Here is a 17,506-nt window from a genome sequence, read left to right as displayed (position 1 = left end):
TACAATTGTATGGAGAACTCGAACTTTATCTACTCGCATGAGTAACCAGCATAAGCATATTAAGTAAATTAAAAAAGGGTATGTGTAATAAAAAGACAAATAAGAAGTGAAACTTACAATCAATTTGTATCTGCAGTAAATGTATAAATCCATTGAAACTAGCAAGTATTATTTAGTAGCAAGCATAATTTAGTAGACATGTTTCATATATATAATGAAAATGGTATTTGTTTGAGGCTGTTTCACGCCTAAGCCACTGATCGTATCGACATGAAACTACCACCATTCGATGCGAAATTTATCCTAGATGGTTTATAGCCTCTAATTACTAAACTTATTTTTCGAATACAGACGTTCCTTCATTAATTTATTTACTTTTAAAATTCGCCCAGAGAAGCGGGCGGCAACGGCTAGTTATAACCGATCACTACCATTAAAATTAGTAATCAAATACTCTAAGCTTGGTGGTCTACCTTAACGTGACATTGGCAAACTTGTGGTATACCTTCCACAGGAGCCATATTAGGAAGAATAGAATAGAATAGCACCGAAACTCGTGACGATTTGCTATAAAACTTCTCTCATACGTCGATAAAGAAGTTTCACTTCAAAAACTTTAAACAAGCAGACATAAAAGTATGCTGCCCATTGAATATTTTTTCAATGGGAAAAATTTAGCATTAGTTAGTAGTCCAAATGCCTTCTTACAGTTCGCGGACTTCTGGGACCCAACACTACCAGAGAAATTCAAGATACTTAGCAAAAAATTACAAACGACAAATGAAGAGTATGAATAATGATGTGCAGAAAACAAGGGTACTTCTAATTAACAGGTTGACGAAAACTTTGGCTGGATTTTCAAAACTACATTTTTTATGAAAAAGTCAATAAAGAGAACACAATAATTGTTAAATGACAGGAGACAAAATTGAATATAAAACGAGAGGCTCTTTGACCATAAAGACCCAACATACTCCAAAAAAAAACTAAAAATTGTTCACCTTCAATTAATAACTAAGACTTCAAAATAGTCTATGTTTATATTATAATAGGCGTGATTGTCAGGTTTCGAGATATTAATCTGATTGCCAAGTTACCTGTGAAGGTTACGACGAAATGCCATATCCGTTACTCAGAAACCACTTGAGAAATATTAATTAAAACTATATTAATCTCAATTTGGATTTCTCAGAAAGAGATATCCTCATCCGTTCCACATTTTGGATTCAGGATATTTCAAGGTTCATTATCCTTTTACCTGTCTGACTATTCATCTACCGTAAAAACTATAATGTTATAAGTATATATATATAACCTCCCCACGACACGCCACAAGTTAGGTTATCATCCTCACCATCTGGATGTGTGGCGGTCCTCCACAGTGCGGTATTCAAGGAGCTTTCTTCCACGTACTACAAAGCTGTGGAATGAACTTCCTTGTGCGGTATTTCCGGGACGATACGACATGGGTACCTTCAAAAAAAAGCGCGTACACCTTCCTTAAAGGCCGGCAACGCTCCTGTGATTCTTCTGGTGTTGCAAGAGATTGTGGGCGGCGGTGATCACTTAACAACAGGTGACCCGTACGCTCGTGTGTCCTCCTATTCCATAAAAAAAAAATGGAGAGGTATATATTAAAATTTATGGTAGGAATATTTATCTGGGGACAAACAAGCGGCACGGCCGTAGGTACCATCCTTTTCTCGAAGTAGTTCAGGCCATTTTTGACCCCCTATAACTTCGTGGTGGATAAAAAGGCATAAAAGGCATTAATTTTCTCAAAATTGAATTCTTTTAAATTATTTTCGATGTCATTTCTAATATACTAGATAAAACAAGAGGCCTGATTTTTTTAATTTAAAACATAAAAGATTTTTAGATAATTTTAAAGATGTCCTAAAATAGACATAAAATAATCATTAATTGATAAAATAAATAACTAAAACTTAGTATAAATTTGCAAAAAAAAACACAAATTTTGATGAGTGCGGTGGGAGCATGGTTACTAAGTGAATATTAAGTAAGTAATATAAGTAAGTGATATTTGGCCTTTTAATATAAAGGTATGAAAAATAACAGAAATTTTGGTGTGACTTATATATATTTCATGTTACTGAAGCTACGAACAAAAAAGATCGATCGAAGATTTTTTCGTAGATTGGCTTCTATCGACAACCGCTGTCGACATCCCTACTGACGCGTCTGTCGATGAATCCGCGCGAATCCTCACTAGTAGGCGCGCTTGGAGTACATTGCTTTGCTTGATAATTAACGAAGTATAAAACGTTGCTCTATTTCTTGTGGTCTCCCGGGGATTGGCCTCAGACGAATTTAAAATTGTGACTAAACGAACTCACCGTTTGTTTCGTTGTGTCGATCGCTCTTTTGGTTCGCGCGTGATGTAAATTAGGTCTGACAAGTGTGTGTCGACTGAAATCCACAGCTGGGCTTCCTGAAAAAAAAAATATGTCTATGAGTAAAGCACAAGGTTATATTTTTGTGATAGTCAATATTTAGGATTTGATAAAAAATAGTCTCTCCAATTAAAACTTAAAAACTAAGCAGAGTAATCCCTGGTCATTCACGTCACAGTCACAGGTTAAACAAATATCTACTACATACTGACCTACATACGGACCCATGAGTCCCTGTTGTGGATTCTGTCGCAAAAAGGACGAAACATTTCGCCATATCCTCTCTAGATCCAATCTAGATGGCGCCAGTATCGTGGAAGACATGATCTCCCAACAGAGTTTGAGAGAGTCTCCTCTCCTTAAGATATTGTCGACTTAGTAGAAGCGATTGGCAAGAGAGAGATTTTTTTTTTTGAAAATAAGGAACGAGACGAGCAGGACGTTCAGCTGATGGTAATTTTTACTCCCTGCCCATTACAATGCAGTGCCGCTCAGGATTCTTGTAAAACCCAAAAACTCTGAGCCTCACTACAATTGCGCTCGTCACCTTGAGACATAAGATGTGAAGTCTCATTAGCCCAGTAATTTCACTAGCTACGGCGCCCTTCAGACCGAAACACAATAATGTTTACACATTACTGCTTCATGGCAGAAATAGGCGCAGATGCTGTAGAAACATCGAATGCATGGGCAAATGACGCATTAGGCCAAAAGTGTTCGAAAGGACTTACTTATCCTACAAAAAAAAACCCACGGAAACCCTCGGATAATACTCCAAATTAGACAAGAGTCAGGCTTTGAATTATAAGTCCTAGGGTGCAGCGGACATTCATTAAATGACGAAAAAAAGACATAATAAACTACTGCTACTCCAAGTAATCTTCGAATGTCTATCAAACAGAGATCAATGACCCAACAAGCAACAATTGCAACATGATGCCACTTACATCATTACACGTAAATTGCTCTCAATCAACCCGGCTATTTCACGAGTTCACCGCATATTTCGTTGTTGAGCTAATTTGAATGATGATACAGCCTTAACTAGCCCCGCTATAAGCGGTATAGGTTTTTTTGAGAGAAGGAAAATACACCTAACGTATTTAGGCCGATGGTAAGGCCCATATATATCCGGTTAGGATGTCCACCCTCTGCTGAATAAAATCCTCCTCCATTTTTTTATGACAATAAGGGACGAGATCTCCTACCAATAGATCAATAGAGGTTCTCAACGTGGGCGATAACAACCCCTTGTGGGCGTTTGAGACTTTCGGGGTGGCAGTAGAAGACCCAGAGAAAATTAGGGGGCATTGAGATGGCGCAGATGGGGCGTGGGTAGATTAAAAAATATAGTCTAAAAAGGCAAAAAAATACACGAAAATACTCTAGAAAAAAACATATTCTCAAAGTGGGCGGTGAGCAAAATAAGGTTGAGATACTATGCAATAGATGAATCCAAGTGCCGTCTGTTGATGAATGAAAACGACTATTTGACCAATGCAAATTTAACAATGGTTATTTCTATTACTGCGTCAAACTATTGAATGTTTATAGAAATATTTCTCACCATTGTATATTATGTTCACGCCACACGCGTCGTTTTCTGATAATTATAGCGTGGCCCACTTCTATCTATGACATGCAATAACGTTCTACACACACATAAACACATATTATTCGCAGTCTGATAGAGGAAGGGCAGAAGACAATGTAAGCACACTTCTCTCCTTAATCATCACTGTCCTAATCAAACCTGAACTAAACAAAATGTTTTACATTGCTGCTTATTGAACAAGAATATCTTCAACAACTGGAGTAAATGCGGCAATGTATAGATATAGCAGATGGTGGCTGTATGGTGTAATTTGTGGCATGTTCCATATTTCAGGTATGTTTTTATACGACGTGATTTGTCTATAATATGTACAGAACGTCATTAGTGTCATGAGATTAGTGACTTGTTGATGAATGTATGACATAATATTCTGATAGCTATATTTTGTTCATGCCTTGCTTAGACACAGAATAAAGTGCAATATAAATAGTACAGAAGATTAACTTAGTTATACCTTTTAAGGAAACAGCTATATTATCTGCCCACTAATAAAATTCATTCATACTCAATTCACAGCTGCAATGGATTCATAACAAATTGAAAATTAGTTTACTAACACTACGATCCACTCATAACTTATTGGGTACCTACTCAGGGCTGAGGCTCGCGAAAAAGACACAAGATTACAGAAGATATAATTAAATAACTTCTTACCTTGCTTAATTAGGTACTATTTAAGTGTAATGTTTAAGTTTATTTTAATTTTTATCTGAAACTTCTTTATGTGTCTCTATGTTTGAGAAGACTTTTACTCCAGTCAAACAATTAATACATCATGTACCTATGAGAAGAACAACACACCCACAATTCGGTAAGGGATTGACCACCGATAGATTGAGTGCCTAAGCCACGGAATGACGAAAACTTGCTAAAGACAAAAGTCTCCTTTGAATTATTATAGAGCTTCATGAAAAAACTGCCGAGCTCTCGAACTGACGAGTTATCGAAATTATAATTGTCACAATTCGGGTTGGAATCCCCGTAGGTGCAAGCATTTATATGATCAATATGGATGTTTGTTTCCGAGTCATTGATGTTTATATGTATTTATGTATGTTTAAGTAAGTATATTGCATTAAATACAAAAATAAATGTCTAATTTGGGGCAAGATAATTTGTGTAAAAGTGTGTCAGTATATTATTATTATTATATATACATACATTACAATTGACAAATTGACACTTATTTTTACATAAGTATAATTATAATATGATTATAATTATATAATAAATAACTATAAATGTTCATACAAAAGCAGTAGTGACAAATTGCTGTTGTATCAATTATTATTCATGACGAGTCGCCTTCCAAATCGAGCTCTCAATACATAAAAAATGGCACCCTACATTCCTACAAAAGTGCAATGCTACTGAAACGGTTATATTTAAATGGCAGTCAATATTATAAACCTATTATCGTTAATAATTTACTATTTTATAACTGCTAAATTAAAATTTTGAACAGGACATACCTCGTCACAGCATAAGTTTTATATTAATATCTGTACCTGCTACTTGGTTTGTGCAGAGTTTAAACTAGCATCAGTACACTTAAGTCACAGCGTCCTATCCCAGCTAAATCGCCATACGTGTAGAGGGCAACTTAGCGTATTGCGTTGCTAACATAGATGTCTAGCGGCGAATTGCCTAGGTCGGTTTTTCGAGCAAACATCAAAGTCGCATTTTTTTTTTCCGAAACAATAATATAATTAATTATTAATATATATTTCTGAATAGTAAATAATATCTCAGTATTGACTAGGGTCACAGTTATACAGGCACTGAAATATTTTACCTGTGGGTGGCTCCTTTGCACAGGATGCCGGCTAGATTATGGGTACCACAACGGCGTCTATTTCTGCCGTGAAGCAGTTATCTGTAAGCAATGCTGTTTCGGTCTAAAGGCTGCCGCACCTAGTGATATTACTGGGCAAATAAGACTTAACATTCTAGTGTCTCAAAGTGACGAGTGCAGTTGTAGTGCCGCTCAGAATTTTTGGGGTTTTTCAAGAATCCTGAGCGACACCGCTTGTAATGGGCAGGGCGTATCACCTACCATCAGCTGAACGCCCTGTTCGTCTCGTCCCTTATTTTCATAAAAAAAGCTTTACAGAAGACTACTGTTTTCTATCTAAGTAATTTCTATCTAATGACAAAAAGTGTTATAGCACTCATTTAACTTACACAAGAATACGAGTGGCAAGATCATATGGGAACTGCAAAAAATTATTTAATAAACTCTTTACGTCCTTGGCCCAACGTCTAAACGAATCAACCAAATAGTCGGCAGAGTGTATTCGTGAAGCGCGTTTAACTTTGCTGGATCAATGTACTGCAGCGGTTTTGTTACGTAGTAAAACATAGTTAACCCTTCAGTTATTATAACCGGGAATATCTCATCTATAATTAGTGTTTTGTTGTGAAACGCACGTCAGCAGTCTGCTAGGAAGTTCCGTAACTCATATCTGTCCCAATTCTCTCCGTCCGCGCCGGGTATAGATCCCATTGTTATTGTTACGGGATCGGCAGTTAGTTCCCGTACTACGAGTTACGACATCGCTTGTCAGGTAATAAAAACAAGTCGTGATGCGGTAATTAGGTTTATCTACACCCATGGTTAAAATCCTCTATAGATCCTAAAACAGCTTATTACCAATATAAAAACACACAATGTCCGAATAACTATTACATCATCCAAACGAGTGTTGTAATGAAATTCAGTACAACATTATATCATCCGTTTTCATAATAACACTACTTTGGGTGATATTATAGTAACAAGGACTGGCTTTTTTAATGTTAGCAGTAAGCCAACTGTTTCAGAATGTTTTATAGAGTATTCATTTATTATTATGGGTGTAGATAAAGTCTTGTATGCAACTGTTACTAATTAGGTCCTATTAAAATACTCATGTGACACTCTTATCACAAAACACAAACCCACATTCGTGTTTTAATACCCCTTATTACACAACAGTTGCATAAATAACTATTAAACAAAACTGAACCTTCAAACAGATATATAGTTCTCATGTGATAAATTATATGCATTACAAAATAACTAACTGTATGAGTAGTGTTCGTCTTGCGCTGTGTATAAAATTATTCCTGATGAGAGCTGTCAAAATTTCAAATAGTTTGGGAAATCCAAAAGTGCACGCAAAATCATCTAATTTTCCACGGTAAAATTGATTATTTGTAAAAGTGTACACAAGTACGTAGATGCACTCGTTCTTGTGTGCCAAAGCTCTTGTTGAAGGTCTTAGAAGGTGTCACTACCGTCGATGTAGGCGGTATTTGAAATTGAAAATTTGAAATAGAGTTAGGGAGATCCAGGTACAGATTCATGACAAAAAATTGCAAAGTCCATCATCATTAAATGACTGTCAGTGTAAATGAGAATATTGTAACTTAAATTTAGATTACGATGATAACAAAAAAAAATATTCCGGTACGATAATTTTTTCAACCAATTTCCATGCAACGTAAGAGAATTCTACTAAAATTACAATAATGTCCAGCATCAAATCCCATTGAAATTAGAACACCATATCCGTCGCTTGCTCATAAGCATTGCGTTGGCCCAGTGGTGAGTTCGGTGTAGGGTTGTCAACCGTACTCTGAAATAGATTATTGTATTTTCATAAAAGTGCTCTTTTTGGCATAAACTGACATTAAAACATAACACAAAAAGGACTTTCAAATTACTCAGCTAATTTGTACCTACAGGTTGGTACCCAAAGCCTTTATAAAACTCAGCCCTTCCAAAACGTAGTCTCAATCGGTCACGTTAAAAAAAAATTATGAAGACTTGTTGATGCAAAAAAATATGTAATAAAAAACATGGAGATGATAGGATTAGAGCGGGCCAATCAGCCTGTTTAAAAAAGCTATTATGTTGAATTTAGTAGTCTATTTATTATAAAAGTATCTCAATTCACACGAAGGCATATTTCAAATAAAACCCAAGCCCTCAAATGCGTGTTATTGCTACAAACGCTTAGCATAGACTAAACGAGTTGAGTACAGCTGGCCACAACCTGTGTTACAAACATTCAAGGTGAGATGTTTTCTATACGTAGTAGGTACATGTCACCTCAATTTAAAAGTATGAACAAATAGTACTCCTTTTTATTAATCTGTACACTTTATAATACCATCTTTAGAATCGGATATACACCACTCCTTCTAGAAAAAGTTATGTGACTCGCGTTCGAAACAAAGTGAGCTTGCTTCGGAGTATTTAAAAAAGTTATCCATAGCTTGTGGCTACATAATTATTAATTATTACTCACATTATAATTATTGAAATAAAATGAAATTTTTTTTTTATTTACGCAAACTTATAAAGCATTTGTAAACAGCCATAAAGTGTTTACAAAAACAAGTGCGCAAAAGCGTCAAAAAATAAATTGCAAAGTAGTGGATGATTAAAAAAATACGATAGTAGTGGATTGCTACCGGGTCGCAGAGACTCGCGATATGCAAGGAACCCGCACGCCAAACTTCTTCATCCTCAATATACTCTTTAATATTAAGATCTAATCGACACGCTACAAGTTAGGATATCATCCCCACCATCTGGATGTGTGGCGGTCCTCCACAGTGCGGTTTACAAGGAGCTTTCTTCCGCGTACTACAACGCTGTGGAATGAGCTTCCTTGCGCGGTGTTTCCGGGACGATACGACATGGGTACCTTCAAAAAAAGCGCGTACACCTTCCTTAAAGGCCGGCAACGCTCCTGTGATTCTGGTGCTGCAAGAGATTGTGGGCGGCGGTGATCACTGAACAACAGGTGACCCGTACGCTCGTTTGTCTTCCTATTCCATAATAATATAAAAAAAAAGATCTGGACGACCGAGCCTGGCTCGGATTTTTTATGTTATTGTAGCTGTTTCTCATTGAAACACGGATAAAACTAGATTTTTTAAACTTGAAACCTAGCTAAAACTACCTGTATACTAAATTTCATTCAAATCGTTGGAGCCGTTTCCGAGATTTAGATTATTTATATACAAGAATTGCTCGTTTAAAGATATAAGATAATAACCTCTTGCCACTAAAACAGTTTTTACATATTATGTCTTGTATGTTTTCTAATTCAACTATATTAAACAATTCTGTTATTTATGGTCGTGGGGAATATTAATATAATTATAGAATCTAACAGAATTTCCTAAATATGACTTATTTGCCTTAGTGGTTTCCTCATTAATTATATTATATATTTTATCAAACCGGTCGTTAGTGCGACAGGAGGAAAATCTGCAATACATCACAATGACAATCCGGAAAATATGAACAATTGAAAATGCGGACAATAAATAACATTTGCGGTTTGTCGAGCAGTCAACTGATAGCGGTTAAACTATTAATGCTATGGGGCAATTAAATTTGCGTGGAAATGAGCAGTTAACCACTTAACCAGATAATGGGAAACACCGGTCGAATAAACTAGCTTTTACCCGCGACATCGACCGAATTGACCAGTGAAACCATATTAGGTGTTCCAATGCTGCCACATGCATATAAACAAAACAATCTTAATATATCTCTTATTGTTAAAAAATAATAATAATTTATTTCAGAATAAAATCCATAATAATTGTGAGTAAAATATCCTTAATAAATTATGTTAGTATAATTATAACTAAACAGGCATATGAAGCCGCATAATAGTTATTTATGCAACTGTTGTGTAATAAGGGGTATTAAAACACGAATGTGATAATAGTATCACATGAGTGTTTTAATACCTTATTATCAACAGCTGCATACAAGACTTTATCTACACCCAGAATATGAATCCTGAAGATTCTGAAACAGTTAGCTTAATGCTAACATTAAAACACCAGTCCTAGTAGTAGCATAATATCATTAATTACTGATTATATACAAATAAACTAAGTATTAATGTATCAATGATTTATTTTAGTAGTAATTTACATTTTGTATAGTGCAATAATTAAAATTCACTCGAATATTCAGCGTTTAAAATGAATCGCTCATTTTTTGTAAACAAAACAATAAAAATATCGAAGAAAAATGGCGGGGATTCGAATAAGCTACTTTTTTTAGGGCGCGCGACGTTCTGGTAGTGTGGAACGCGCATAAACGAAAATGTTCTTTTTTCAAAATTCATACAGATACCACGCATCGAGCAATAAGAATGTGGCTGAATTGAAACTCTTTGCGCATGAAGGGATCGAAAAAAAACATAGGAGTGTTGTTATGAAATTCAGTACAACATTACAACACTCGTTTGGATGATGTAATGGTTATTAGAACATTTGGTGTTTTAATGTTGGCAATAAGCTTACTGTTTCAGAATCTTTAATAGAGGATTTAAAGCATTGGTGTAGATAAATGCCTTTATAGTCGGCGCTTCATAATGACTTGCAATGGTTTGCAGAATGATGTTAGGGCTACCACGCATCCTCTACACTCTACAGCAATGACGCGGTTCTTTTGCGTTGGATGGCATGGAAGCCATCCACCCTCGCATCCCCGAATAATGCCAAAGCACTGCAAAAGCGGGACAGCCCCAACATCCACCTGAAACCATTGTTGGCCACGCGAAAGGCACTAAGCGTTCTTTGAGTATATGAGTATATCTGACCCACAAAAGCGTTATCTTGACCTCACTGCTACATCGAGCGAACCTGCGAGCCAGCATATTACTCCTCACCGCCAGTGCCCTGCATATCCTCCCTGCCCTCTCAATATCCATTTGGTCTTCGAGGTCTTCGATGACGTAGTGTCCTAGGTACTTAAAATGGTGAACTTTCTTAAGCTCAAGCAGTCCCGTTCAAACGGTTTTTCACCGAATGATGAGTTGAGTGATTCCTCTGATATAACAAGAGAGTATGAGCTGCGGTGAACACATACCATCAAGTGATCGTGTATGCTCTTTTGTACTCCTCTTCCATACATAGGTTACACATGAAAAGTGATCACCACCACTTATGATCTTTTACAACACCAGAGGAATCACAAGACCGTTGCCGGATAGGGGTACACACTTTTTTTAAGGTCTACCTACCCATGTGACATCATCTGGGAAGACCGTGCAAGTAAGTGTATTGTAGGATATTATTCCACATTTTGTTTATACGTCCCAGGTCCCCTTCAAAAGCGCTCAGTGTAGAAACGTGTCACATTTAACTTCAGAACAATATTAAGTAGCTGCGTGGAACACTCTCCGGGATAACTGCGGTGGAAGAAGCACAGTCAAACAGTGTCTCTGCGCAACGACAAGCAATCGAGAGTTCACAGAGTACTGGCACACCAGTTGGTGCTGCGCAAGAGACAGAAATGAGAGATTATTATTATTACACACACAAACAAGACTATAGCATAGAGTAGGGATGGATAGACTATAGTGTGATATATTCTAATTATGTAATATGATAGATATTTTAATACAGAATTATATAAACAGTATCTGTTATTTTAATTACAACATTTGTAAGATTGTTTTTAAATCTTATTAATGACTAGCTGACCCGACAAACGTTGTTTTGCCATATAAATTATTTTAAGAGCTAGACCGTTTCTTGGACATTGAAACATTACTTTATTTTTCTAAAATAAAAGATTTTTTCTAAAATAAACGTAGCCTAAGTTACTTAACTTACTTATTACTTCAGCTACCTGTCAATACATGTCCCGTCAAAATCGGTCCAGCCATTTGAGAGATTAGGCGGAACAAACAGACAGATAAAAATGGTAAAAAATTTTGTTTTGGTGTACGTACCGTAAAAAACGGTATTTCGATATTACTAACAGACACTTCCAATTCTATTTATATATAAAGATTTATATTTGGTGGACATGGACCCTAATATAACAAACACCTCAGGGACGGGGGCGGCTAAAAACCAGCGCTGCTTGGAGTAATGTACGTCGAGCAGCAGAAGCTGGGCTGATACCCTTTGTTTTCATTTTAATTTGTAATCATATGTAGTATGTTTGTAATCAAACAATAAATGTAATTTTATTTTATTTTATGTGTGTTCCTGCATCATCTGCTTCATCCATACGTTAGTCTGTCACAGCTGGCAGCCGGACGCGCGGGCGAATCGCAATCAAGGATATTATGCAATTACATTACCCTATCGCACTGCTGTGCCTCACGCTGTACATTATATAATTCGAGATATTTTATTGCAAAATGGCTCATTGATTAAAGGCATGTATTGAATCTTTTGATTTAACTGATTTTAAATAAAAAATATAACGTCCGCAACGGACATATTTATTTTGTAGTTGCGACCCAAAGGTTTGTTAATACTTCGAGTACTTTAGTTATACTTGTGGGAGGAAGCAACTTTATATATATATTTTCCAAGCGACATTCAGTGGTCCTTTTAAAAATATATAAGCCGGAAATTGTATAGGTATTGAGATGATTGGAGGTTTTTGATTTATAAAAAATCTTGTTCAATGAACTGAATGATTCGTCGCAAATAATGTCGCTAGTGTGAAGTTAGCCTTAGTTCTGTGTAAACAGGCGGTAGGAAAGCCGATAAGATGCGATTTATTACGGGATGCGGGCTTATATCGTGTTATCTCGCGAGATTTATAAGTAACGGTAAGCCGAGAGATTTCTTAGAAAACCTCCACGATGCTCGTACCCAATAGTGGATGGAAGTCTTTATATCAGCTGTCAACAGACGACGTAGGCTCACTGGAGTAAAGAACACACTAGTGGAGGTGTATATTTTGAAAAAAAAATATAATTGCAATAACAAGAGCTTAAGGGCCTAACGTTTAACAAAATGTTTTTTTTTTAAGTGAAACTTCTTTTGGAATCTTATTAACATCGCCTTTAAAGTTCACTTTTTCCATGTGTTCATTTCTTAGGGAGAAAACCACAACTGAACTTCGCAGAAGACTATCAACTATTATTAGTATACCTTAATTTAAGAATACTGTTCGAAAGAAGTTCAGTATGAACAGATCCGAGCAATTTTTCATTTATTACAACAACCAGTGGTACCCAAACGGCGCCTATTTTTGCCGTGAAGTAGTAATACCTTAACATTACTGTGTTTCGGTCTGAAAGGCGCCGTAGCTAGTGAAATTACTCTACAAATGAGACTTAACATCTTATGTCTCAAGGTGACGAGCGCAATTAAAGTGCGGCTCTGAATTTTTAGTTTTTTCAAGAATCCTGAGCGGCACTGCATTGTAATGGGTAGGGCGTATCAATTACCATCAAATAACCGTCCTGCTCGTCTCTTATTTTCATTAAAAACATGCTCGAAATAGGAAGATGTTGTGGAAATTTCCAGTTAGTTTTCAATTTAGGCTGGCTCACTTAGCTACGGAGTCTTAACGGTTCGCTACACTCTGCAGAGCAAAACTAAGCCAGATTATTGCACTGTGGGAACTAACAACGGGCTCACTCGGAGTGATTTGAAAACACTGAAAGTAAATTCGAATGAACCAGTCCAAACGGTATAACGTTGGAACCAAATATGGCAGACATTGAAAAATTCCAGTAGTGTTTAATTAATATTTGGAATAATAGGTAGATATATAGAACAGGATTTGGGAGTATCTAATTTGTTTCTGAGGGAATTTATTGAATTAGGCGTTACTTTGCGGAAATCCATAAGCATACAAATGATTTAAGTTTTCTTTAGTGTTAATTCCGTCAAAATCTGATTTTGGCGCGACAACACGTCCTGAGGATGCCTCGTGTAGAGGCGAAACATGTGTCGAATTGTTTTTAAAACAAATATTGGCGGAATTAACACTAAAGAAAACTTAAATCATTTGTATCTGAGGGGATTAGCTATGGATATTTCTGGATTTAAAAATGGCATCAGTGACGTAAAAAAGTCTCCTACTTCTAAAAAGTGTTATAGGCCGAGGCCATTCGCTCAATACGAATAGCTACCGTTATTGCGATATGTTGCGAAAATTTTTATGCGGGCCTTAGCTGTAGGAAATTCAAGGTTTCTTCAAGAACGTGGTTCCGACAAGGTCTTTGCCGTACATCTAATTAGTAAATTGGGGGCTTTTAATGCATCATGCCCTAATGAGGTCATTACAGAAGCCTTGATCTAAACTCGCTAGATTTCCTAAGGGGATAAAGGGGATGCAATTGAAACGAAACAGGTCACAAACTGGAGATATATCATGTCGAAAGTAAGGATTATGAGAATTATCCAACGAACCTCACGCAATTAAAACAAATATCATGTCTGAAAGATTGGAGAAATGTCTATCTGGAACGAGCTAGCAGCGTAAGGTTCACCATTTATATTATATAAAGCACAAAGATGGCTTGGAAATTTTTGAAAATCATTTACCGTTTGTAAGGTCTTGATGAGAATAGCTCAAAATCGTTGAATTTGTCTAAGGTTAGGTTAGGTTAGGTGGTGGTAATCCAAAGCTATTCAAATTCAAATATTTCCGACAGAGTAACATTGAAAATGACACCATAACATTGATGTACCAAAATACCAAATGATACTTTTGCATATGCTTAACCTGTCATGGGCGTACACGGGCAGGAGACAAGCTACGAAGGAGCGGGTATCATTAGTATTTGTTTCATTTAACTAACTAATACTCGATTATCTTTTTGGACATCCTGTATAAGAATTAACAAAAAGGGAGCGCTTGATACGAACATGAAACGAACGTATTGAATGCGACCTTTCCGATCCCACAACGCCTCAGGTATAAAACAAATATTAAATTTTTGTTACAAATTACATTGGAATTCTAAAAATATTATGCAGTGTTCAATCTACTACTATTTCTGTCGCAGAATTATGAACTGTAGTTAAACAAAGTATATACCTCCAAAACTTTGATATAAATCTGATAATTTTTAAACGAATTGCTTTTCTGGATGAGTCACGACAACGCAACTAACTCTATAGGTAAAACTATTCCGAATACAAACCTCTGTAGTACTCTGAGGTTTTAGTTACCATAATTAATTGTTGGTAGTAACAGTGTGTCTTGCTAAATAAATAACTTAAATATAGATATCACCTCACACTAAATTCATATTGGTGGAAAACATGTCGATTTACGCGTGCATCTTTTGAAGTTATACTTCTTTAGGTGCGTTATGAAAAAATGATGAGAGTGAAATTTTAAGATGCGCGCGCATTGTTACACAAAAGTAACAGGGTGAAGTTGGTTCCTAAAATTTGGTGACGTTTGCGAAATTCATCTTCTTTCTACAAACGTACAGTAGCACGAGGAATAAATAATTTTTAGAGATTTTTGCTTTGTTAGGCCAAAGAAGTATAACTTCTTGCGTCCATACATAAGCACACACATTTTTTTTTTACCTTATCCGTCTTTAAAATCTTTAATTTAATGATGACGTCATATGGGGCTGTAGGCCAGCTTGCTTGATAAACTAGGTAGTAATAATAATATACTCTAGAATATTTATGTTAATGATCAAGGCTCGACAACGTGTCGAACGCGTTAATAAAAACATACCAATAACCGTTGCATTATCATTTCCTTGTATTGAATTGTTTATAACTTTACACATAGATATAATATTGTGATAATTTGTTGAGATTAATAAATATTCGTTATAAGTAGACTACAACATATGGAGTTTTTATAATTGTTCATTTTTATGTCATACATTTTAAGGTGCGGACAGACTAGGATTGCAAAAGGGCATTTATTTTACTGATATTCATTTGTTTAATCAAAATTAACATATTAAATTTTAAAAAAACGAATGTTGCTATCGCTGAAAATTCGGAGATGTCCGACTCCAAAGTTTATTTTTGTGAAGCAACTTTCAAATTATATATATATTCTATTCGGTTCAAAATTTTCCTTAAGTCCTTCTTTTTTCACCGTATTTTTTGCGTCGGAATATCTTCATTGCGTTATGTTGTAATCGACTCTCTAAGAAACCAATTTTTGTGGATATTGAGGTATGCCCGCGCCTTAAATAAAGTATTAGTAACAGTATAGTCCTCGAAACCACGTAAAGGAAAAGGAGTGTTGGTGCCTACCAACACTGTGCCTTCCGGTGGTCTTCACAGGATGGACCGGTGAACTCATCAAGATCGCCGGAATAGGTTGGATGAGGGCAGCGAAGGACCGATCGTCATGGCGATATTTGGGGGAGGCCTTTAACCAGCAGTGGACGTCTTCCCGCTGATATGATGATGATGACATTTTAAATATTATGATAAAAAATATACGCCAACGAACGTATTTTTTAAATATTATTACTATATGAATAGATTTTTTCAATTAATAATCTCGACAAGATAACGATTTTTTAACAACTTTCGAAAACCATCGAGAGAGAAAAAAATCGACATTAATTAGAAACACCTAAATATTATGAGGTGTAAAATAACCTTTTTGATCTGTTTTGCTCCATTGCCATGCTCTTTTTGACCCATTATTTACCCATTTGACGCGGTTGAAAGCAACAATGAATCACCAACAGTAAGTGAATTGGAATCCGGTGAAAAAAGACAACAACAAACCGACTACATTGTATATAAATAGCCGATAAAATGATACAAATTAAATGAATAGCGACGTAGGAACAAAACCGGACTTGTTGAATCCTCAGCTATTTCTTGAGAGAAACTGAAGTGAGAAAATTTATAAATAAACCAAATACTTTTTAAAGGATTATTAAGAATTATTTATAATATCATCCCCACCATCTGGATATGTGGCGTTCCTCCACATTGCGGTTTCTGTTTACTGTTTCTGGGACCATACAACATGAATATATTTGAAGGTAAATAAAGCGTGTAAGCCTTCCTTAAAGGCCGGTAGCGTATACAAGTCAATAAATTACTGCAAACGTGCCGTGACGGTATGCATACAAAAAGGCACTTAGTGTGCATGACTCGCGATACGGCAGTCACTTTGTTTAGTGCGCGTGCGTTGTCTGAAAATAGAGGCCAACCATTCCCCGCTATTTTTTTATGACGTGTTCACAGCTGTCACATTCCATCTAGACGTATAAATTATCTAAGCAATATAGTACAGAAAATAAAAATTAATAGTAAAATGTCAAAAGCAGATAAAAGATTAAAACTTCAAACTAGGCTCGCCAATTTAGGATTGGATTATATATTGATTAAAATTGGCTCGAAATCTTAGACTTAGACAAACTTATTTAAAGAGGTCTCAATGGTGTAACTCACCATTGGTATTGACTCGACTTTCTTCTGTATAATAAAAAATAACTTAAGTTTATTATATGAGCCCATCGTAAAATTTATAACATAAATCGATACACCAAACTATGAAACGGTTTATCTCATTACTAGATTAAATAATATAAAATTACCATATATGTATGTCAGAGAAATAGAATATTAAACTACTCTGTGTATTGGGCTGAACTGATGGCAAAAGTCATCTGTCAAAGTGTGTTTGAAATTGTCAGTGTGTACGTCAATGTCTGTGACATGATTGAGGTTAGTTATTATTGTCCATCAGTAG

The 17,506-nt window shown here is 35.9% G+C and overlaps 1 protein-coding gene across 2 annotated transcripts in view; it reads right to left on the bottom strand.

Annotated features, from left to right (window-relative positions):
• LOC126979687 (zinc metalloproteinase-disintegrin-like MTP4) overlaps positions 1-17,506 on the bottom strand; it is a 95,160-nt gene that overhangs the window by 26,932 nt on the left and 50,722 nt on the right. For both annotated transcript variants that reach the window (XM_050829132.1, XM_050829133.1), the window contains exon 2: positions 2,358-2,452. In XM_050829132.1, the coding sequence (XP_050685089.1) occupies positions 2,358-2,452 (95 nt within the window). The remainder of the gene's footprint in view (positions 1-2,357; positions 2,453-17,506) is intronic.

Source organism: Leptidea sinapis, chromosome 4, assembly GCF_905404315.1.
Source record: "Leptidea sinapis chromosome 4, ilLepSina1.1, whole genome shotgun sequence".
Lineage (NCBI taxonomy): Eukaryota > Metazoa > Arthropoda > Insecta > Lepidoptera > Pieridae > Leptidea > Leptidea sinapis.
Note: the sequence above shows the minus strand (reverse complement) of the source record. Positions and strands in the feature narration are given on the sequence as shown.